This window comes from Thermobia domestica, chromosome 6, assembly GCF_964235325.1.
Source record: "Thermobia domestica chromosome 6, izTheDome1.hap1.1, whole genome shotgun sequence".
In the NCBI taxonomy this organism is placed as follows: domain Eukaryota; kingdom Metazoa; phylum Arthropoda; class Insecta; order Zygentoma; family Lepismatidae; genus Thermobia; species Thermobia domestica.
This window is the reverse complement of record NC_137459.1, coordinates 36,988,997-37,012,414: the sequence shown is the minus strand read 5'-3', so window position 1 is coordinate 37,012,414 and position 23,418 is coordinate 36,988,997. Positions and strand designations below refer to the sequence as shown.

Genomic DNA, 23,418 nt, shown 5'->3' with positions numbered 1-23,418 from the left:
TGGAGATTCCAAACCCAGATGTGATATATTTGAAACACGTAACCTCCGCGTGCCCTGGGTAATTCGAAAAAGATGGATATACTTTATGATTATTATTGATTTTACACAAGCAGCTTGACTTTTGACAATGTTCTATCCATATTTACCTTATGTGCTATACATCGTTTTTACGCTCTTCGTTGTATCTTTGTAATATGCTTTCAATTAGCCATCTCCTTATTATATGTTTTGAGATATATGGACGAATTCGTTTTTTTTTTTTTTTTTTCCATTGACATTAATATTAATGTTTCGTGGTTTTTGACTATGTTGCATCAATTTTAGGACAATCTACTTTTGGAATATAGTATCTACAGTCTCTTCTCCATTTGTGTTGAATTTCAACCATCTCCCCCAAAGTTTGTTCACACTATTGCAATCGGATAGGCCCTTTAATAACATCTGTTTTTAGAATCTTGTTGAAAGTTAAAGAATCTGTCTGTTCGTAAAATTTTTCATTTTCTCTTTAGGGAAATTCACGGTTATCTTTAGTGCTCTGGAAGTTAGTTTTCAATTCTTTAAATTAACAGTTCAATAATACTAATTGTTTAAGAAGCAGTTTCTTCATAGCATTTTGAGGACTAATACTCAGTAGACACTCGCCGCAGATGGCCACGAGTATCCCTTAAGTTTGGCGTTTCATGTATGTTCTAATACCGTAATCTGGTCAAATCAGAAGCACTCTTATCTTTCCAACTACATATCACCGGATGTTGCCGTATGTTTCAGAACTTGATAGATTATTACTAACATACTTTATAATACAACCTATACAATAACCACTTACCTTGAGGCTTTGTTCCATTCTCTGCTTGCTTTCTTTCATCATATTCACAAATTTCACACAACCATTCGGATTCTTTTGCTGAGTATTCACACCACCTGTCAACCAAGCACACCAAAATTTGTGTTCCTGAATTGGTCTAAAGTTCTTGCTATGTAATTCTAAATTGCGGCGCGTCTTCTTTACCACTTCAGCTGCGATTTCTTCTGGGCTTTTTCGCGGTCGTTGCCTAATTGTCTTTTTTCGTTTTTTACTCACTTCAGTCTCACTTATTTTCATTTTCTCCGGTGTCTGAGGCAGTGACGGTACAATACTTATATTGTCTACAGGAATGGTGGAATCACTATTTAGTTCTTGCTCCGAAGTAGGATCACTACCGAATGTCCTTGCTTTCTTATTTAAAGGTACTTGAGGACTGACATCTGAACTATCAACATCCTCGCTATATTTTCTCTTGAACCTTTCACATTCTAAAGGACTTGAAACCGCGTACTCATAATCTAAAATTTCATCTTCATTATCCGCGTCAACACCATTGTATATCTCACTTACTCCTCCATCTAAACGTCCGTATTTCATAGATAATGCATCACCAAATCGCACATAATGTTCACCTACCAATGGTTCTTCTTCATCGCTGCTTGGATAATCCTCAATATCATCATCATAACTGCCATCTCTGTAACTATTCTCTTCTTCGAATCTGACACCATATTCCACACGATTCCGTACAGGCGGTGAAAAGATGTCCAATTCAGGATCCCTTGATCCTTGGTAATGATATTTTATCTTCGCTTTATACGGCATTATCTCCTCTTCCTCACTCATCTCGGCATCTCCCATAGAATGTTCCTCATCAGACAATCCGACGTATGACGGTTCTTCTTCTTCCTCTTCTACTTCTTCCTCAAGTTCGTCACTGTACAACTCTTCCTCTTCTAGGGCCTCTTCGTCATCATCTTCCTCTACATTACCTCTCATTTCATCATCATCATCATCACTGCTAATTACAACACAATCACTATCATCGTCCAATGGTTTCGCATTACTCTTTGCTTGTGCTGGCAAAGGCATTAGACGATCTTCCTCTTCTTCACTGGTATCCACTCTCGGCTGTTGATGCATCAAGAATTTCCCTTCCTTGTCAGGAGTAAAGGTAAAACTTGAGTCCTGTTCACTACTTTGGTTCGCATCTTCAAGTTTTCCTCGATCGCTTTCACTATCACTCATCGCTCTTAATCTCAACTCGCTCTCACTTCCTGGATCATCTTCATCTTTCACTTCGCTTTCATCACAAATTAAAACTGATTCACTGGATTCATGAAGTTCTTTTACACTCCCACTGCTTGTTTGGAAAACGTCCCGCTCAGTGTTGATTACTGATCGTTCACTATCACCTTCACTGATGATCTCACCTTCGCCCTCATGACTCTCTGCCCTCTCCACGAGTCCTTTTTCTAAATGCTGATCTGAAGTACTCTGTTCCTCTTTACAATAATCTTTCTTTCCAGCAGGATCACCATCATCTTCGGACAAAACTGTTTCTAACACGCACACATCGTTTTGCTCGTCACTATTTCCAAAGGAATTTTCTACGTTTTCATCTTGCACAATTTTCTTTATTTCTACACAAGAGCTAAGCTCACTATGTTCCTCTTTAGTATCCTCCTTGATATTTGAGGACAAGGTATCATCTGGCGAATGTTTCGATTCAATACTCGCTGGCGTACCGCATAATTTGTTACTGTTCTGGTTCTGAATACAATTCACTTTTGAGGGATATCCTTGTTGTGGAGATTCAGATCGTAGTACAGGCGATGATGTGACCGCAGATGCCTCCACTGGTGCGTCCGTATTTTCCTTCACTGGTGTGTCAAATGATTTCTTCACTGATGCATCAGCTGATTCCTTCACTAATGTACCAGCAGATTCCGTCACTGATGCGTCCGCAGATTCCTTCACTGATGGGTCCGTAGATTCCTTCACTGATGGGTCCGTAGATTCCTTCACTGACGGATCCGTAGATTCCTTTACTGACGGATCCGTAGATTCCTTTACTGACGGATCCGTAGATTCCTTTACTGACGGATCCGTAGATTCCTTTACTGACGGATCCGTAGATTCCTTCGCTGATGGATCCGTAGATTCCTTCGCTGATGGATCCGTAGATTCCTTCACTGATAGATCCGTAGATTCCTTCACTGATGGATCCGTAGATTCGTTCACTGATGGATCCGTAGATTCCTTCACTGATGGATCCGTAGATTCCTTCACTGATGTGTCCGCAGAGTCTGCAGGTGCATCTGTAGATTCCTTCACTGATGCGTCAGCAATTTCCTTCACTGATACGCCGGCAGACTCCTTCGCTGATACGTCAGCAGTTTCTTTCTCTGTTGCGTCAGCCGATTCCTTTACTGATGTGTCAGCCGATTCCTTTACTGATGTGTGAACCGATTCCTTTACTGATGTTTCAACCGATTCCTTTACTGATGTGTCAACTGATTCCTTTACTGATGTGTCAGCCGATTCCTTTACTGATGTGTCAGCCGATTCCTTTACTGATGTGTCAACCGACTCCTTTACTGATGTGTCAGGAGATTCCTTCACTGATGCGTCAGCGGTTTCCTTCACTGGTGTCTCATCAGATTCTTTCATTGGTACATCACTGGGTTTCTTCACGGTAATGTTCTCATTTTTGTTTATCTGGTCAACCGCTTCTAAAACTCTAATTTGGTCCTTACTTTCAGTACAGTGATCATCACCGAGGGAAGATTTTGAAATAAGTTTTTCCTCTTCTGTATTGTTGCTAGAATTATTCTCAAGATTCTGTGTCATCACGTTCTTACATTTCTCACTAACTTCGTCACTTGATGTTCGACGACCAAGATCTTGTTTTGGGAATCTTCGAACGTTTCTTAGAGTTGACGGTTCATCTCTTGACAGTTGTTTGGAGTCAGCTGCTGTATCACTGTTATTGTTCTCTTCAGAATCTACTATTGAGATTTGTTCTTGATTTGAAGATTCAGAATCCGGTACGGAAGACTGTGCCTCAGCAGATTTCTTGACAGTACCATTCCGATTTTCACCAGCTTGCTTCTCTTTAGTTGGGTCACTGAGAGCTCCTAATACTGAACGTTTTGTCTGCTCTGAAGTATCGTTCCGGGTAACTTCAATATCCTGTGTCGTATTGTTACTGTCTGCCGTGAACTTCTCATCGATCTCCCCACACGATTCAGGGACTCTTGCTTTAGGAGGAGGCGAGTTCTCACTTGACAAATGGTCGGAGTCAATATTCGCTATTTTATCACAAGTTTTCTCACTATTTACACTGACAAACGAGTGATCCAGATTCTGAGCGCTTTCAGCTGTGCTGTTTTTGGAATGCTTTGAAATCGATTGTTCAGATGTGTTATTTGAGGAATGATCTTCATTATCCATACCATTAACTCCTTGAGACGGTGAACAATCAGTAACTTTTCTGTCAGCGACTGGTGCAAGATCACTGTGAGAGTTTATTTGAGAGGCAGAAACTTCCTCATTGTTTGGCACTTCAACTCGCATAGCTACTTCAGAACCAACTTCATCCATGTTTCCGTCAATTCTAACTTTCTTTTCCGCCTGTTGCGACTTCTCAGGCGAAACCTGAACACATTGGCGTTTTCTTTTGAGCACTGAACTCTGTAGATATCTAAGATATTTCCTCTTCACACATCTTGCATACGAAGTATTTGTGCTTCCCAGTCTTAAATTTAACTGCTGTGCACTACCTTTCTTCGACTGACAAGTTTCCTCACTTGACTCCGTGACTAGTTTTTCGCTAACATCGGAATAACGTTTCACACCTGCACCCTCACTGAATCCATTTCCCACTATTCCTCCATTCATTTCTTTTGAATGTATGCTGACTTGATCCTCATTTCGACGCAACCATTCGGCACTTTTGAGTTCACGCAGTTCGCGAGCACAGTTTGACACATTGAATTGACACACTGATGGCGTTTCTATGTCTTCGCTAGGGTCACCTTCATTCAGTCTAAGTGACCGTATATCTCCGATTATAGGAACAGATCCTTGGTTTTGATTTATTACAGTTTCAGCACTACCTATAGTGTCCTCTGAGCCAGAAGAATAGTGTTCTTTTATTGCTATACGAGGAGAATTAAATTCACTACGAGGGGAATTAAATTCACTACCGAATGTGTACATATAGTTACTGGGTTGATCGGAACATTCACTGCTCTGTTCCTGTTTCAGCTCTAACTTGGTCCTTGAGTTCGAGCCTCCAAATTCACCACCATCTTGGAAAATCAAGTCTTCTAACTCCTTTTCTACATCTGAGTCCACTGTCTGATCTGAATCACCACTCACACTATCCAACAGGCATTCTACATCACTGTCCCTAGTTATATCATATTGAGGGTCTGCATCTGCGAAACATCTAAAGTTCTGTAGTGCAGCTTCTCTCCTGCAGTACCTACACAACACAGCTTCCAATTTACTGTTTGACCTATTCCAACCACAAAGTGCCAAAATGGCTGCAGATATGCCCTCTTTGGTTGTAGGAATTTGTGCTTCTTCACATAGCTCAGAAACGAAGTCTTCATTTATGTTCTGTAAAATTAAGAAAAAAAAATTGAGATTATGCTAGAACAGCGTAAGAGGTATACACTAGTATGAAAGATGTACGTCAGAATACATGTAACAAGAAAAACAATTCCAAAGATTAGAGCATCCTAAATTACTTCACATAAATATTTTAATAATGCGTAAAGCTTTTGTTATAGAGTAAATAGCCCAATATCTACACAGACATATATTGATTACATGAGGCATCATGTAACAACTCGCTTTTATGTGCTTGGGTAACGACCGAAAGAAAGATGAACATCATACCAAAAATCAAAATCACCAAGGTTTAAAGAACCTGATTCCACAGTTTAACTGAAAAGTGAGTTAGGTATTTTGCCCTCAAGGATAGAAGCCAGGACTCCCGAAACACAAAATATTTACAAAAGAAAATTCTAACATCTATGGAATCCCCAAATCGTATAGATTTTTGCCTGATTATTAAGCTTTTACATCTTGTGCTTTATTGTGCTTAATGAAAGAAACTAAACTGTAGTATTCAAAACATTATTAGACAACTGAAAAGAAATTTCTTTTTTCTTTTTTTTTTTTTTTTTTTTTTTAACTTAACCTCAAAGAGAAACCAGTATATTAGAAGAAATTATAAGCTTATAGGGTGATCTCTAAGACCACATACTGCAGTAGTTCCATATGAACAGGACGAAAGTTTACTTAATTGAATAATACAATTTACGCCACAAACTATAGGCTACGAATATTCTGTAATATGTCATTTTTTTGCAATGGTCTGTGAAAAAAAAAAAAAACCTTTTTAATAAAGTTTCTCGCGAAAACAAGAAAATAAAAACCTAAAAATATGACAAATATACTATATATTTCTTATAGGGACCACACACTATCAGTTTTAACTGACCAGTCCAACTGAGCTAGAAACTGACTTAACCGATCGTACGATGAACTGAACTGATAGTGTGTGGAGTACCGCCAGTTAATCGTGTTCAGTGCTTCAGCTTCATCAGATGTTCTGTGGAATGCACTTCTAAGTTCCTTGAAATACCGAAGTTTTTGAAGGTACACTTCCTCACCTCCTGTCCCGGATTTCTTGGATTCGTTCACTTTCCGCAGTTCCTTCCTAAATGCCGACCGTAGGTTGTTCATTTTGTTAATAACAGTATCGCGTGTCGCCTGAGGTTCTAACTCCTTTTTAATTTCGTAACACATCATACGCCTCCCCTCTTTTATACCTATTTGCATAATGCACATGTTGCATGTTTCAAAGTTCGAGATGAGCACAGTAGGCTCAATAAAAGCAAACAATGCCTCACTTTTACTAGCTGCCATGATAACAGGACCTGAACTGACAAGGAGAAGGCAGAGTTTGGTAAGTGAACTTCGGGGCCATTTTTTGCAAGGTGGTAGTGCACATTTAAAGAGTTAATATTACAAACTGGGAGAGCGCAATGGCCAAAAATAAGAGAAAACTCGTCTTAAAGTTTTCTATTCTACTTAAAGTTTTCTATATCGTACGACGCGCGAATTTACCAAGTGACGGTGTGGCAGAGTGAGTAAAATCTGTAACTTATGTGTAAAGTGTCTCGGCTTCGATTCCTGTTCGAGTCATACATCTTTTTTTTTTTTTTCCTTCAACCAATAAAGTAGACATTTGTAACTATAAGTAAAATATTAACTCACCGTATGTTTATAATGAATAAAACAATAGAAAGTTTCAAATTGCTTTTAAAATCTTTCAATGTTCCATGTTAACTGGCAAACAAAATTTAATCTATTCCGTAAATATACTGATATCACGAGTTATATTATGGTTACGACTAGTGGCGTATTTACGATTTTATTTCGGGGGGCTTTGCCAACTTTAGTCCTGGAAATGTGAAAATTCTCCAAGATATTTAATTTACTTTAATATAGTAAATAACATTTCGGGGAGCTTAAGCCCGGAAGCGCCCCCTTAAATACGCCACTGGTTACGACAGTCGTGTAAGAAATGTTCTTGACACTTCGTGTCTACATCTGTTGATAGTTTGCGAATTACAAAGGAGTTGAGGGAGAAATCCCCTTTGCTAATACTGGATGCTATAACCAAAGGAGGTTTCCTCCTCATTCCCCTTGTAATTCTCACACTGTCTACAGATGTAGACACGAAGCGTCAAGAACTTGTTTTATACAACGACTGCGGTAACAATAATGTTTACGGAATAGATTAAATTTTGTTCCTACCGTAGTTAATATGGAAAATTGAAAGATTTTACAAGTGATTTGAAAAGTTCTATTGTTTTATTCATTGTAAACATATAGTGAATTAATATTTTACTTATAGTTACAAATGCCTACTTTATTGGTTGAAGGAAAAAAAGATGTATGATTCGAACAAGAATCGAAGCCGGGACACTTTACACGTAAGTTACAGATTTTACTCACTCTGCCACACCGTCACTTGGTAAATTCGCGCGTCGTACGATATATGTGGCGAGTAGAAAACTTTAAGACGGTTTTTCTCTGTTATTTTTGGCCATTGCGCACTCCCAGTTTGCAATATTAATTCTTTAAATGTGCATTACCAACTCGCAAAAAATGGCTCCGAAGTTCACTTACCAAACTCTGCCTTCTTTTTATGAGAGAACTGTGTGTTTTCTACAGTTACTAGCACAGTCACCGTAGCAAAAGACGGTTTGTTTGTTCAGTCCAAATAACCGAAATGAACAACAACTGAACTGAACGAATTGCTTCAGTTCGTACACTTTTTCCTTCCATTCTGACGTCACGATTAGGTTTTCCTCCAGTTAAACTGATAGTGTATGGGCCCCTTTACTGAAAGGAAAACACAAAAATGATTTTTTTTTTTTTTTTTGAAAATCCTGATTATCACTTTCGGAATATTTATTTATTTATTTACGCTAATGTTTCTCTTTTTATTGCCCACATATATGTTTTCACAAGGAGGCTTGGCAGCTATTCCGAGCATTCTGAGCAGCTTGCTTTACATGGTTTCAATTGACAAGCTCCTGCTCCAACAACAAGTACAGTTTTTTTTTTTTTTCTAGTAATAATATCTGTAACAGCTTTCTGGATAAACCGTACATAATACGTCAAGGGAATAATGAATTTTAAAGTTAATTTTCATCAAATTATATATATATATATATATATTGGGTGTTCTAAAAATTGCATCCACGGATCACAAAGCATTATTCTGCAAGTCAAAATGAAGCAATATATATATATATATATTTGTATACCTTTCGAGTCCTCGTCTGGAGAGACAAATTGCACTATGTGGCAACGTCACAAATAAAGAACCATACACTAGATCAGTGTTTCTGAAAGTGTGGGTCGCGGGCTGTTTTTCTGTGGGTCGTGAGAAGTTTTTCTTTTTAATTATGAAAATTTTATTTTGATGCAGAAACATATGTTGTGAAGTACTATTCAGAAAATAAAAATTGGAAGCGCTTGTTACTGAGGTGAAGAGTACGTGGTTACTTACGAGCCCTGCCCAGTTGTACAGTCAGTAGAGATGCTGGGTTAAGATGGAAAAAGAGTGAGTGAGTCAAAATCCGTAACGGGGTAGGGCATTGCGTCGGGAGTAGTGTTAGCTTTCTATAGAAACACGTTAACCCTCTTTGCGCATGCGTACAATTTCATATGATACAGTTATTGAGAAAGAAATTTACATTACACTTGCTTGATCGTCAGCGACTGATATTCTCGTATCGAAGGGCCACTTTATTCATAAATTTACATAACAATTTGGTTAGAAAGTGAGATATTTGCGATACACATAAACGAAACCAACTAAATTTTGATTTACTAAAATCTAAGCATCGAGCTCTACTTTGTATCATTCGTGGTCGCTCGGGGTGTTCACAAGATCCCCAGATAATTTCATGTTGTTATTGAACATTCGAACTCATATGAAGTGTTATTGAAAAAATTGGAATTAGATATGATTTACAAAATTTAATTGCTTTGAAATACACCACCATTAGGTAGAATGTCAATGTGCATTTGAATAAAAGTAGGTAGGCCACAAAATGCTTTTTATTATTTAAATGTAGGTCGCAGTAACAAGTTTGAGAACCACTGGGATAGATCAACCAAATAGTTCTATAGATTCTTTCCAGATGGTAGCTAAAGTCGATATTAATTGACACTAGCATCACTTATTAGTACAGCAATCAATTTAACTGCTTGTTGTATTCGTAAAGTAATGCCAATGGTTTTAAGTTAATCTCCGACGTTGCCACATTGTGAAATTTTGATTCAGGATGGCCCAAAAATAAGTATACAGTACCGTACTGCATTTTATATCATTTTTTATTATCCATCAGGTAGACTTAGTTTCTTTATTATTTGTCCTTAATGTGTTTTTACTTACATCTTAAGCTCGGAAGTGCCGAAGCAAATAAACCCATAAACTAGAATGTTATACTTGATCAATGCAGGGGTGACCAAAACCTACTTTTGGGTCACCCTATATATATATATATATATATATATATATATATATATATATAACAGGAATTCTACCTGATATATGCAATTACCAGTGTTTTTTTTTTTTTTTTAAGCACCTTACTCCCTTTATCTGCTTTTATGCATCGTCCTGAATGTTTTCTACTCAGGTATACAGGAATGTCACGACATTCAAAACAGAGAACACTTAAAATACTTATTTGAAGGTTTGCATACGACAAATGAAGGGTAAGGGGAAAAAAGAAGGAATGTCACAAAACTGCATCTTCGAGAAAACGGCGCTTGAACATTGAAAACCGCGTACAAAATGAATAGGGTTAGTCAAATATTTTGCCCCTTTACGTGGACATTTCTACATCTACTCACGCATGACATATACAATCAAATAGTACGAAGAGTCACCAACAGATGGGACAAAGCACCTGATAAAGCACACACATGGACATTCCTTGTTTCTTTCCCTTATCTTTCAAATGTTAATTTAGAACAGCAGAAGCTTGAAGAATCAGAACAGATAATTCGCACTTAAATTTGGACTGGTCATTTGCATGAACGTTACGATTTTTATATATCCGGAATTCAAACATACACTACTATAATACTCGAACACAAAATTGCTTTTAGTTTCTTTAGATGTAACTGACATGAATGTGGGCATATGAAAAACAAATTGGATAAAGTACTGCTTTTCTAACACGTTACCCATCGCGGCCGCCATCTTGGATCCGCCATATTGGATTCAAATTTCGTTTTTTCAAATGAAAAAATGTGCAAGTGATACATCAAATCCGTATACATTTTTTTTTTTTTTTTTCGGAAATTCACTGGTGTAGTGAATTTTACGGTAGCTTATACCGTTTGAAAGGTTTTGCATGTTAAATCCCTCCTGGCACTTCGCGAATAGACATTGCAGAGTTATATCAGTTACGTTTACGTTTTTGATGTTGACAAATCAAAACATTTTCTAACTGGGAAAATACTATAGGTATAAACAAACTCTTTACAACATTAACACTTCTGTGTATACGGCGCCATGCACAACTTTCTAATTGGTTCAATATTCGTGAAGTGCTTGACATTTAACATGCAATACCTTCCAAACAGTACAAGCTACTATACCAATGAATTTCCGAGAAAATTGTATATTAATTTGGTATATCATCTGCACCTATTCCGATTTGAAAAAACAAAAGTTGAATCCAATATGGCGGCCGGGGTGGGTGACATGTGTCAGAGCAGCAGTATTTCATCCAATTTGTTTTGCATATGTTCACATTCATGTCCAGTAACATCTAAAGAAACTAAAAGCAATCTTATGTCCGAGTGTTATAGTAGTGTATGATTAAATTCAGGATATATGAAGACCCATAAATATGCAAATTACCCGTATGGGCCGCTAAAATTAGTACAATACACATTGGGCTGCGAACTTTGCATTTGAATCAATTTTACACGAATCTCGTGGGGACACTTCGCGAATGTACCTTGTTAGAGGAGAGATCGTTTAGTAAGGATTATTGACTTCGCATGACCGTCTGTGCACCCGCTAACAACATCGAATTCAAGTCCCCATCGTGCTTCAGAGCCTACGTTATTAGTAGATCCCATCTTAGGTTATCTCGTTGTAGCATAAGGACGAAAATACAAAAACTCAAACTCACTCTCTCGTACTATACTACGTTAAGCGCCTGAAATTTCAGATGCTTTTAATATACAGTACCGCTTAAAAGTTTTCTAACACTCCGGATTTTTGTAAGCATCTACTGTGATCTTATTTTAGCACGAGAACTTTACCGCCCGGCATGAGAGGTACTCGTGCCTAAAGCATAGAATTTGACGACAGTTAAATCGAGGTCTGAGAGGTACTGCAGATGATGTCAAATCATAATTTTTAAAATTGAAATCAAAACAGACGATTTGATGTAGATATTGCATAAAACAACAGTGTGGAAGGTAAGGCAAGATATTAGTTTTGTTTGGAAAATGTAGACATTGAGGGTCAATGGAGTGACAAAAAAATTTAAAGAGAAAGTAATTTTCCAAATTTTGCAGTTATCTATACCTTATAGATATGCTGGCTTTAAAAAAAGCTAAAACGCCATTCTTTGAAATTGCTTACGACGGTCAATATATATATATATATATATATATATATATATATATATATATATATATATCCTTCTCTGCTCAATTGTCGCCCAGTGGAAGCGTATATATAATGCTCGTCGTTACTATTTCAACGAGCAATAATGGAGCATACGAAACCATCGTAAGCACTTTTCAAAGTATGGTATTTTTAACCTTTTAAAAGTTAGCATATCAACAAGATTTAAAAAACTGCAAAATTTGTAAAGCTACTTTCTCTTTCAAATTTTTGTCATTGCATTGACCCTATTTGTTTACAGATTCCAAACAAAACTAAACTAATATCTTGCCTTACCTTCCACACTGTTGTTTATACTATACAATATATATATATATATATATATAGATCGATAGATAGATATATCAAATTGTCTCTTTTGGCTTCAATTTTAATAACTATGATTTGACATATGATCTGCAGTACCTCTCAGGCCTCGATTCAACTGTCGTCAAACTCTATGCTTTAGGCACGAGTACATCTGATGAAAAGCGGTAAAGTTTTCGTGCCAAAATAATAGGATCACAGTAAATGCTTACAAAAATACGACGAGGCGTTCGAAAACTTTTGAGCGATAGTGTATATGCTCAAACTGCAATGTTGTTGTTGCAATTTTTCTACAGAAAGTGATAGGCTTACATATAGTCGAAATGCATAGGACACGGCACAGTGTAGTGCAGAAATGTGGAAGTTGAACCACTTGAAGCAGTATTTTGTGATGTGTCTGCTAAGTGTGGGACAAACTTGGTGGCGCTTGAAGGCGGTGTTCCGTTTTCCATTTAAACGGTGTTGGCAAATCAGAGGTCTGCTATGTTGCCATGTATTTCACCTGTTAGCGCTGTACTGCGTCTGTTTAGCCACAAACCTTTTATCACATGGCAATGTCTCGTCACAGCCTTTGTTTCACTTGCTTAGACCCAAGCCATCAAATGTCCTACGCTTGAGCAAAATAGTTGTATTGTGCGAAGTGTAATGCTGCCGAATGTGAATCGATTTTATAAAGGCTACATTCTAACAATTTCGTCGTTATAACTTAGTTACATAGTGCCACAAACACAAATTTACTCTTCAAACATTCCACTGTAAATGCCACGGTGCGGCATGTAACGCGATCACCCCCCTAGACTCCACACTGCCGACTAAACCACATCCGAAACGGACCCAGTGAAAGTGACATCACCAGTGTTGCGATGAATTAAGATAATGACAGCGTCGGAGGATCCATCGACACAGTGTGCTACGGCCACCCGATTACGTGTGTCCGAACTAACCATCCACCATGCCATTCACCAATATTTACACCTCAAGATGGCCCATAAGCGCGCATATTCATGCGTTAAATGGAGACATGCAATGGAAAACCAACTGCACGAAGTTGTACGAGTGCCATCTGGTGGAAGATCCGTAGATATATACCCGGACGATCGTGAGAAGGTACGAGCAATTACACACAGAAATGTTGATGTAAAATAACTAAACAATTTCGTTTGTCAGTGAGACGAAAAGTTCCCACGCAGTTTCATGACTGGTTAGATTTTGTTATAGGGGAAAATTAAAGCTACACCGAGTTGCCAAGAATGTGAAAAGTCAATATTGCGTATTATTAGAAACATGGTTTAATATTTACTACAATGAAACCACATTGTATGAATCGGAGACCAACCAGGTGGAACTGTGTCAGGACAAGGCGCCCAGTGACACACCAAAATCATCGCTGGCATTCTACAGACGGATGGAAGCTAAGACCGGGATTAGTGAAGCTTATTTCACCAACATCCCAGGGAAGACTACCGGGCAATTCAATAGACTACTGTGTCTCTGAACTTTTCAGAGACAGTCTTTCTTTAGGTAAAATACATAGTTTCCGGTCTTTGAAAACGGAGAGTCAAAAAACGAGTGGAATAAAACACTCAATGTACACCTACAAAGTTGCCTTCCCAATGGAAAGTGCGCTGTCGGGTAATCGTGAAGAAATGCTATCGTTACACAGAATACAACGGTTGGCGAAAGGGCGTAATTTTATAGGTGAGAAAACACTTCGAAGTCGTCTAATATGTAAGCCTATTAGGCCGGCCAGAAATTGACCTGAGGAAGGCTAACCAACCCGACGCAGAAGAAGGGAGAAGAGGATGCGGAGAGAGAGCTCAGAGTTCATTGACCGTATGTCTCGATCACAACGTTGGAGGCTAGTTTCTCTAACATGTGCTCGAGTGAATATGCGGTACGAGGCTTTCTTGCGCTTCTCACAGTACTGAACCCCGACTTGACTGTCCTGTCCTCTGGTCAATGTGTAGCAGACTTTAGCCTCTATATACACAGCAAGGTATATTTTTAAATTTTTATTATATTCGCGTGTAAAATATACACATATACGGGGCGTAAATGAACTCAAAGTCTTAAATTTAGGAGGTGATTCCTTAGATCAAATGAAAGAAAAAAAAAATGAAATAAAATCTGGTAAAGACAGTAAGAAGATCAGCGAATTATTTCCATGCATGAGATATGAATGCACAGCGTTAGTCACTGTAGCACGCTACAATGTTAATGGACTGTCTTCATTAACGAATTCGATCTAAATAACCACTCTACATATCTGCTGAAAAAAAAAAAGTTTAAAACCTGGTAAGTCTGGGATACGTCCTATAAATAGCCAGCGTTAAAGTTCCAGTCATCTGTTAATACGTTAATGGACTGACTATTAATGAACGTGGTCGAAATAATCGCTCTATGAAATGAAAAAAAAAAAAAAAAAAAAACGCTAACATGTAGGGGATATGGGCTATAGGTTACCACCGTTAAAATTGCCGTTATCCGTTAATACCTGGACTCCATCAACAAACTCAACCGAGCTAATTCCTTCAGCCATCTGTTGCAGGAAATCAGAATTGAAAAATTCGCTTTCAATAACGAAATATGGGATATAATACCCATCGTTCAAGTCGCCGTTATCCGTTAACGGATTCACTCTATTAATGACTCAATCGAGATAATCGCTCTAGCTATCTACTGCAAAAATACAGAATTAAAACATTCGCATCCGTTCAAGAGTTACCGTGCGAAGTAACGAATGGGCGTACTAACAATTTTATATATCACTGCGTGTTCCTAATATATATAGGCCGGAAAACGCCTCATTTCACAGTTATAAATAACCGAAAGGGCGAAACATTACATTTTAAAACGTCCTGACTTGAAAATTACGGGATCTCCAACAAGTGGTTTAAGGAATTACACAGGAAGTAGCATGCACTTTATCAAGATATCCATGTTTCACAATCGTCTGGTACCCACGCAAGGATTAGTCAATTAGCACTTAAAAGTGTATCCTCGGTACCCCAACTTTATATAATTCCTTACGCCGCCACCGGGAAATTGTGAAACGGGTATTTATATTATACAGCACACATTAGTTCCTGTGTAATTCTTGGAACCACTTGCGAGAAGTCTCATTATTTTGAGACCAGGGCGTTTTAAAATGTGATGCTCGCGTTTTCTGCAGTTTATTAACTTGGAAAAGAGGCGTTTACTAACCCATGTTTATCGTAACTTCTTTTTCTTTCATGTTATACGGAAGCAGCTCCTAGATTTATGACACGGAGTTCATTATCACTGTGTAGCTTACAATAGCACATTCCTTTGCCGTAAGACTATTCCTTTGCCGTAACACGCATTGTAACTGATAGACAATGAAACTTTTGTATCTGTTATTCTATTTATTTTCCTGAATTCATTTCATACACAGACGATGAGTCAACCCCTTTCGAAAGCGGTGACAACATTTATGGTTTGTTTATTGTTCTTGCTTATCATCTACATACCTTTTACTTTCGCGTATTGCACAAGAAAAACAAACATAAATGCGAACATTTTCGATTATCTCTATTATCGCCAAGCCTACAGAAAAAGGGAGTTGAGTTGATTTTGAGTTTAACGCCCTTTCAGCAGCAAGGCTCTATGAGACGTGACCTACTGATTAACGTGGAATTCCCGCCGGGAATCGAGTCCGGGTCTCCAAAAGCGCGTACGCTAACCGCTTAGCCACAAAGCAGCTCTACAGAAAAAGTGAGTTGAGTTGATTTTGAGTTTAACGTCCCTTTCAGCAGTGAGGCTATATGAAGCGAGACCTACAGATTAACGTGGAATCCGAACCACATGGGTTCCAGCCAGGAATAGAACCCGGGCCTCCCAAGCCAAAGGCTGGTACGCTAACCGCTTAGCCACAAAGAAACCCTCAAAAATACTGAAAGCTACGGTAGTGTAGTCGATAAAGCATACACCTGCCAACTGGGCGGCAGAGGTTCGATCCCCGGTGGAGGTGAGAAATATTTGATTCTACCCTCGTCTCAATGCGGCTCTCAGGTTCACCCAGCCTCTTTAAAATGTATACAAAGAGCAACCTGCAGAAGTAAAGTAAGATCGTAGTGTTGATTATACGATCTCCACACACAGCCCTTAGGCCTTCAGGATAGGGGCGACCTTTACTTTAGCATCAAAGAAGTGAAAGAAAGAAATGAAACATTTAAGGAAACTTTCATTTAGGATTTAGATTTCTGGGTTTTCGCCATCTATGGCTATTTAGCCTGTCACGTATGAGGGATGACGTCCCTCGGCGAGCACACGATCTGGAGAAAGGGAAAGAAGAAAGGATTGGAGAAGGAAGGAAGCAGGCTGGGACCATTATGTGAGGTACCACCCCGGCATTTGCCTGGTGTGAATGACGAAAACCCAGGAAAACCTCATTCAGGATGACTGGCCAGAAAAACCTTTTTATACTTTTTCGTCCGAGTGCCCCACAAGGAATCGAACCCGGGACCGGTCGCACCGAAGGCGAAAGCGTTAGCGACTACGCCACGCGGGGTTAGGTAGGAAACTTTCATGTAATTTTTTTTTTTTTTTTTTCAGGTAACGAATGTTCTAAAGCTACCAATTATCGACAAACTGCGAAAAGTGAGCCCATGACAGCAGAATAATGGTAATACGAATAATCCAAGTGGTAGAGCAACTGAGTATTAGCAATGATTGCATATTTTAAAGCAATTTTCATCTAAATAGCCTCGATGCTGACGTCCCCATTACACCTCAATCAACCATTCTAATCTAATGACGATTAATATTCGTATAAAGAAATATACATCATATCACAATCTCAGCTCTCAGAGCTACAAGGCTCGACATAAACGCAGAGTGAAACTTGCGCTGAACGGAAAATGAAATCTTTAAGTTTAACGTCCCACGGTTATGCCGGTTAGGCTAAAGGAGACGGTGATAATGAGAAATGAGTGAAATGAAGAAAGTGGGAGGAAACGGGAGAATCCCGAGAAAACCCGCGAGCAGGGTGTTTGTCCACCAGAAAGTCCACACGGCGCGAGCTGGGATCGAACCAGGGACCCCAAGCACCGGAGCTGAACGCTCTACCACTGAGCCACCGCGCCTCCCTTGCGCTGAACGGAACCCAAACATGGCATCCTTGATTTATTGTCGAAAGCTTTCTGATAAAGAAATTACAGACAAAGGAATTCATCCATAGTATTAACTACAGTGTAACTACTCAGGTAACTATTTAGTCATATTTTATTACTAGCGTAACTTAGAGTAATTTTACACTTTATATTTACTGCACTTGCTTACTGATAGACTAGTATTACAGTATTATGAAGAATGTATACTTCAAAATATAATAATAATAATAATAATAATAATAATAATAATAATAATAATAATAATAACGATAAACAAAACTTCTTAATCTGAGAGAGATCCTTTATTCCTAGTGCATTTATTTTAATAGAATCGCAGAAATCATAATGATTTTTCTGAATCTCTTCATTAACATGGTATCAGTGAGGAATAAGGTTCCCCATTTCTTTCACCACAAAGTTTTTATATACTAATACTCTTCATCCCAGAAAAAGCACGAAGATACAACAGCCCTGTAAAAGTATCTGACTCTTAACACTACCAATGTCAGAAAATTCTTCAGCAATAGAAAAGCTTTCTTCCTTTATGTTATCACTGATTCATAATCATTTCTGAAGAAAATGGGCTTGTCCAAGTCATGTATAACTATAACGCAATTACTGAGGCTGTGTAAACCTAGATTATGTTCATAATATATTCATAAAAGATGCTTATAATTAATAACTTCAATAGCAAACACGAGTATGTGTACCAAGAACTACAGACATATTGTTTTAGTACAATACATACTGTATATATATATATATATATATATATATATTCACTTAAACAGGTCCCAAAATCCACCACAAATAATATTTGAAATGAACTTAAATAAACTGTCTACTAACATTAAGTCTTGGATGAAACCCAAACATCGCATACATCCCTCTACAATATCAAATTGTAAAAGGATTGTTATATTTTTGTGGACACTTTTCGCCAAAATGCAACTTACTGGTAACAAGTAACATGTATGTGGGTGCAAGTGGTGCTTTCTTCAGTGCTTCATGTTCAAAGTGCTCCGACAGCACTCCTAAATCGCTCCCAACGATTTTCTATTATCACATTATTCACAAGAATCAATTTCACTCATTTCCTATGGTTTGCTATATGATGTAAATGACATTCAATTTTTACTTAAATCCCCACAGAACATCAATATACACTAAATTTAGATGATGATTATGTAACACCAGGCGCACAACTAGTTGGAAATGTTACTTTAAACACTGTCACTGTCAAAATTGGTGTAATGTAGAAACGAAAAGGATCATAACTACCACAAGTCAATATGACCCCTATGACGCTCCTGGTATTAACATAGACACTGGTTGTCCAAACACGGAGTTCTAATACTGTCAATGCGATCGGAATGACTGAGAACAAATCGCAAGACTACAATGTTTAGTTGGTCAGAGAGTGGACTGCATAGAGCAAGTATACTGGCAAGCACTAGGACGCTGAGTAGCACACTCGGGTTCGATTTCCAGTTCAATCGCGAATTTTTCAACCCTTGAATTTCAAAGAAGATACTATTGAAACGTTGTATCGACAATAGGTCGTTACCCGTGCGATTTGTAAAACTGGGCAACATTACCAGAAAATCAGCTGGGGCTTCGATATCCTTTCGTACGACTGAATGATGGTTGTCCTTGCATCTTAATTTATATGACGACTTAATACTTCGATATCCAAGAACGGACAGAATATTGGCCTCTTTGAATCTGTTGATCCAACAAACTAAATAAATACATATTTATTAAAAACCTGTGTCTCAGGTTCGGCACTATTACTATTAATAGCACGTTCTGTTAACGTGATCTGCTTCATTTCAATTCTTTTCTGTACCATATCTCTTCAGCTTATTACTATTATTATTATCTTTAATTCATTCATCATCTGAGTAATCTAAGTTTACTTACCAGTTCATCCAATACTGATGGCGTTATGACAGGAAGCTTTTCACCCAACGTGTAAAACTCTTTCGCGTTCTTGCTCATAGCTAATTTCAGAGTAGTTACAGAACGAGGTAGTGAAACAAACTCTTCTGGACTTGGCGTGGTAGTCCAAGTACAACAGTCTCTATGGTAGTTTTGTAAGTCTGTTTCTGAAAAAACAGCTTCTATCCCTAGAACAAAAACAATACAATGGAATTAGATATATATATTTTTCGAATCATAGTACTACTGGAATAATACAACATTGATTAACACTTAGGGAAAGCATTTCTCTCCCATTCTCCGCGCCAGTGCATAAAAATACGAGTCGGTAAGACACAACGTTAATCGAAATAATACTAAAATCAAAGAAAAATTTTAATTTAACCTCCGGTAATTCTGTCTTGCACCCTGAAGGAGACAAATGGTTAATGAAAGTGAATAGTTATGAAAAAGTATTTGAAATGATTTACTTATTTATACAGATTTCTGGGCATTGTCGGCATCTATGACTTGAAGCCTGTCACACACAAGGAGTAACGTCACTCGGCGAGAAGTTCGGGAAAGGGGTAAAGGGAAAAGGAATCAGCCTGGGACCTGCATGTTGGGTATCATCCCTGGATTTGCCTGGTGTGAGTGATCAAAACACAGGAAAAACCTCACTAAGGATGGCTGGTCTCAAAAAAGTTCCTACACATCTTCGACCGAGTGTTCCCACCGGAAATCGAACCTAGAATTGTTCGCACAAAAGGCGAGAGCGTCAGACTACGTTATGCGGGGCCAGAAGCTGTTGGAGTAAGAATGTGAAAGAAAACCCCGGACATGATGCTGTCCACTACAAACTCAAGGGGTCTTTGGATTCACGGTTGAAAATAATTGTGATTTTTTTTTTATTTAAATTGCTTGTACTTGATATTAAAAAAAAAAAAAAAAAAAAAAAAAATTAAATAATGTTCTTACTCTTAGCTGGTAAACTACAGGAATTTTAGGTTTCTTTATTAAGCGATATTAGAATAAAAGCGACTTCAAGAATTTCCCAGATTTATATTTTCTTCAAGGTGTTTCTCACACGCGACAGTTACTCAGTAGCTGTACAATACTTCTTACCCAACTCTCATCTAAGAGCGGGCGTGGTCACTGTGACCTTACGAATTCAATTCACAATGACTGGACGAAAGAAAAAGCGTGTTAATTAGTAAATAACCAAAGTAAAAATAAATAAATAAATAAATAAATAAATAAATAAAATAAAAAAAACATGCGGTGTAGAATCTGTTACCGTTTTGCAAACTGCAAAAATTTTACATTGCGCTACATAGCAAGTATGTACCTAGCCTTTATGAAGTGTTCTGTATAAGCTAAATACATTTTTTTAAAATAATATTTTCATCACAACTTCCTTATCATGAATATCTTTTCCTTTAAAATTGTAAAGTTATTCAAGGTAAAACTGCACATCAGCATGAATTGTACAGTCCACAGCAAAAAACCTGCAACATGAGTATGTAAGTTTGTGAAACTACGCCTAACAGCGCAAGGAATGAACATAACGCTAAGTGGCACGAATCACGTCAGGAGAAACCTCGGCGTCCTTCCCTATTTTGGAGCAAAAGACTTCCTCGTTTCACAATAAAATTACATGCTCATGTTGCAGGTTTTTTTGCTGCGGACTGTACATAAACAATGCATTACAAGATATCTACATTCTGTACGACAAAGATTATAATACAATATGTAAGATATTTTAGTAGTAAGATTTTTCTAATCAAGAATGACTTCCTTTTTTTAATATTTCCTATTTTTCTTTCTATTTATCAACAACTAACTGAAATGTAGCTCTCAGCATGGAAAGAATAGGTTTATGTTAAATATCTCAAAGGTATATTTGAACCCATTTTCCCCACTCCTTCGGGATACATATTTCAATCAAAATGAAATAAAAAAAAAAAAAAAAATCAAGCTCGAATCAAGTGTAAACTATCTTCAAAATTCATTCCCAAGTTGTCAAGCCGTTATTGTTAAAAATAAATAAATACAAATAAAATTACTGCATCCCTCCTACCCTTAAGAAATGAAATAAAACGAAATCTTTGAGTTTTACGTCCCACGGTTATGTCGGCTAGGCTAAAGGAAACGGTGATGATGAAAAATGAATGAAATGGTGGAAAGTAGGAAGAAACGGGAGAACCCCGAGAAAACCCACGCACACGGTGTTCCACTACAAAGTTCACTTAGCGGGAGCAAGGTTTGAACGCGGGACCCCATGCACCAGAGGTGAATGCTCTACCACTGAGCCACCGCAGCCCCTACCTTCAGGAAACTGATTTAAATCAAAGTATAGGATTAATGATAAACGCCCAGGTCGACCCAACTGAAAATTAAGTTTAAAAATTCATTTTAAACGGTGTAGCCGTTACTTGGAGTACGTATCAACTTATTTCCAATTAGGAGTTTATATACCGAGCTCCATCTCCCTTAAAGTAGAAGATCGTGAGACACTGAATTTTCGACGTACCTGTTTAACTCTCCTTCCCCTCTTAAGATTTAGATTTCTGGGCTTTCGGCATCGATGGCCATGTTAGCCCGTCAATTATGAGGGATGAAGTCATTCGGTGAGCACACTGTCCGGAGAATTGGAGAGGACGGAAGGAAGCGACCTGGGACTATAAGTTGGGTACCATCCCAGCATTTGCCTGGTGTGGATGAGGAAAAACTCGTTCAGGATGGCTGGCCCGAAAAAGCTTTTCTACCGAGTGCTCCCACCGGGAATCGAACCCGGGACCGCTCGCACCGAAGGCGAGAGCATTAGTGACTACAGTATGCGGGACCACTTCTCCTCTTAGAATACACATTTCAATGAAATTGACATGATAAAAACCTGGCTCGGGACAGGTGCTAAATTATGTTCTAAAATTCATTTCAAACAATTCAGTTATTTTTCCGTGATAATGGAAGAGAACGGTGATTTTAATATTTATTTATTGCAAGATACAACAGGTTCAAGAACCCAATTACAGTGTTCGCACCACACATACTTAATATCTGAGTTTCTGCCACATAAAGAAATTTACACAATACAATTACATATATCCCCTCTGACCTCTTTTTTCCCCTTTTAACATTGTTATCTAGTTCAAAACTTAGCTTTCACTAATTTATTGTTGCATCTTATCTCCATACTGATGATTTTGTTGTAGCATTGGTGCGGGATCTGTTACAACAATCTATTAAGATGACATACGTAAAGCCTAGAGGAAGAAGTTGAATGAAGAGAGTGGCAGGATCCCCTGCAATAAACAACACAACGGTGTATACCAAAAATTCTCGTAGCATAGACTCGAACCAGAGACCAGAGGTGGACCACTATCAATGAAACACCATATCCCTAAAAGCTTTGCGAAAGAACCTCTCGAAAGCTGTGCTATCCCCAAATATATTTTTGTGCTTATGAAAGAAAATAAAGAAAAAAAAAACTTATAAAAAACTGAAGTGGCCAGCCTTTAACTTTACAACGTTTCTACTCACAATTGCATGTGGAGTATATTAAAACTTACTTGAAATACACAACTCATAGGTGTAAAAGTCAAGTTCACCTAATGGCATGAGTACAGACGTGTTTAAAGAGTGGTACGTGGCCTGGATAAATGTGCGTTATAAAATAAATCTTTGTATGTGGAATGAACTTCAATCAACTGTAATATTTACGTTATATTTCACTGTTATAACCTGTTTACAATAAAATTTAATTTAAAAGAAAGAAAGAAAAAAAAAAACCGGACTGCAGATGCAAGACAGCAGTAAATTCAAACTCTGTTATATGTGGAATAGTCCTCATAACCTAACTAACTAAAAAGTGAGCTAACTGATCAGCATCACAACATCGTTTCTTATTTCTGTTCAAGGGTAACCATGACATTACTTTCCCATTTGGAAGACTACTGCCAGTAAGACAATAGAACCTGTAGAGTTCACAATGTTTT

At 37.9% G+C, this 23,418-nt stretch overlaps 1 protein-coding gene across 2 annotated transcripts in view; it reads right to left on the bottom strand.

Annotated features, from left to right (window-relative positions):
- The window catches only part of LOC145687940 (uncharacterized), a 50,919-nt gene that overhangs the window by 12,452 nt on the left and 15,049 nt on the right, over nt 1-23,418 (bottom strand). For both annotated transcript variants that reach the window (XR_014131814.1, XM_081761515.1), the window contains exons 3-4: nt 19,424-19,629; nt 827-5,434 (exon numbers count right to left, since the gene is read on the bottom strand). Coding sequence is in view for 1 of the 2 variants with exons in the window: in XM_081761515.1 (XP_081617641.1) it covers nt 827-5,434; nt 19,424-19,629 (4,814 nt within the window). In the remaining variant the exon portion in view is untranslated. The remainder of the gene's footprint in view (nt 1-826; nt 5,435-19,423; nt 19,630-23,418) is intronic.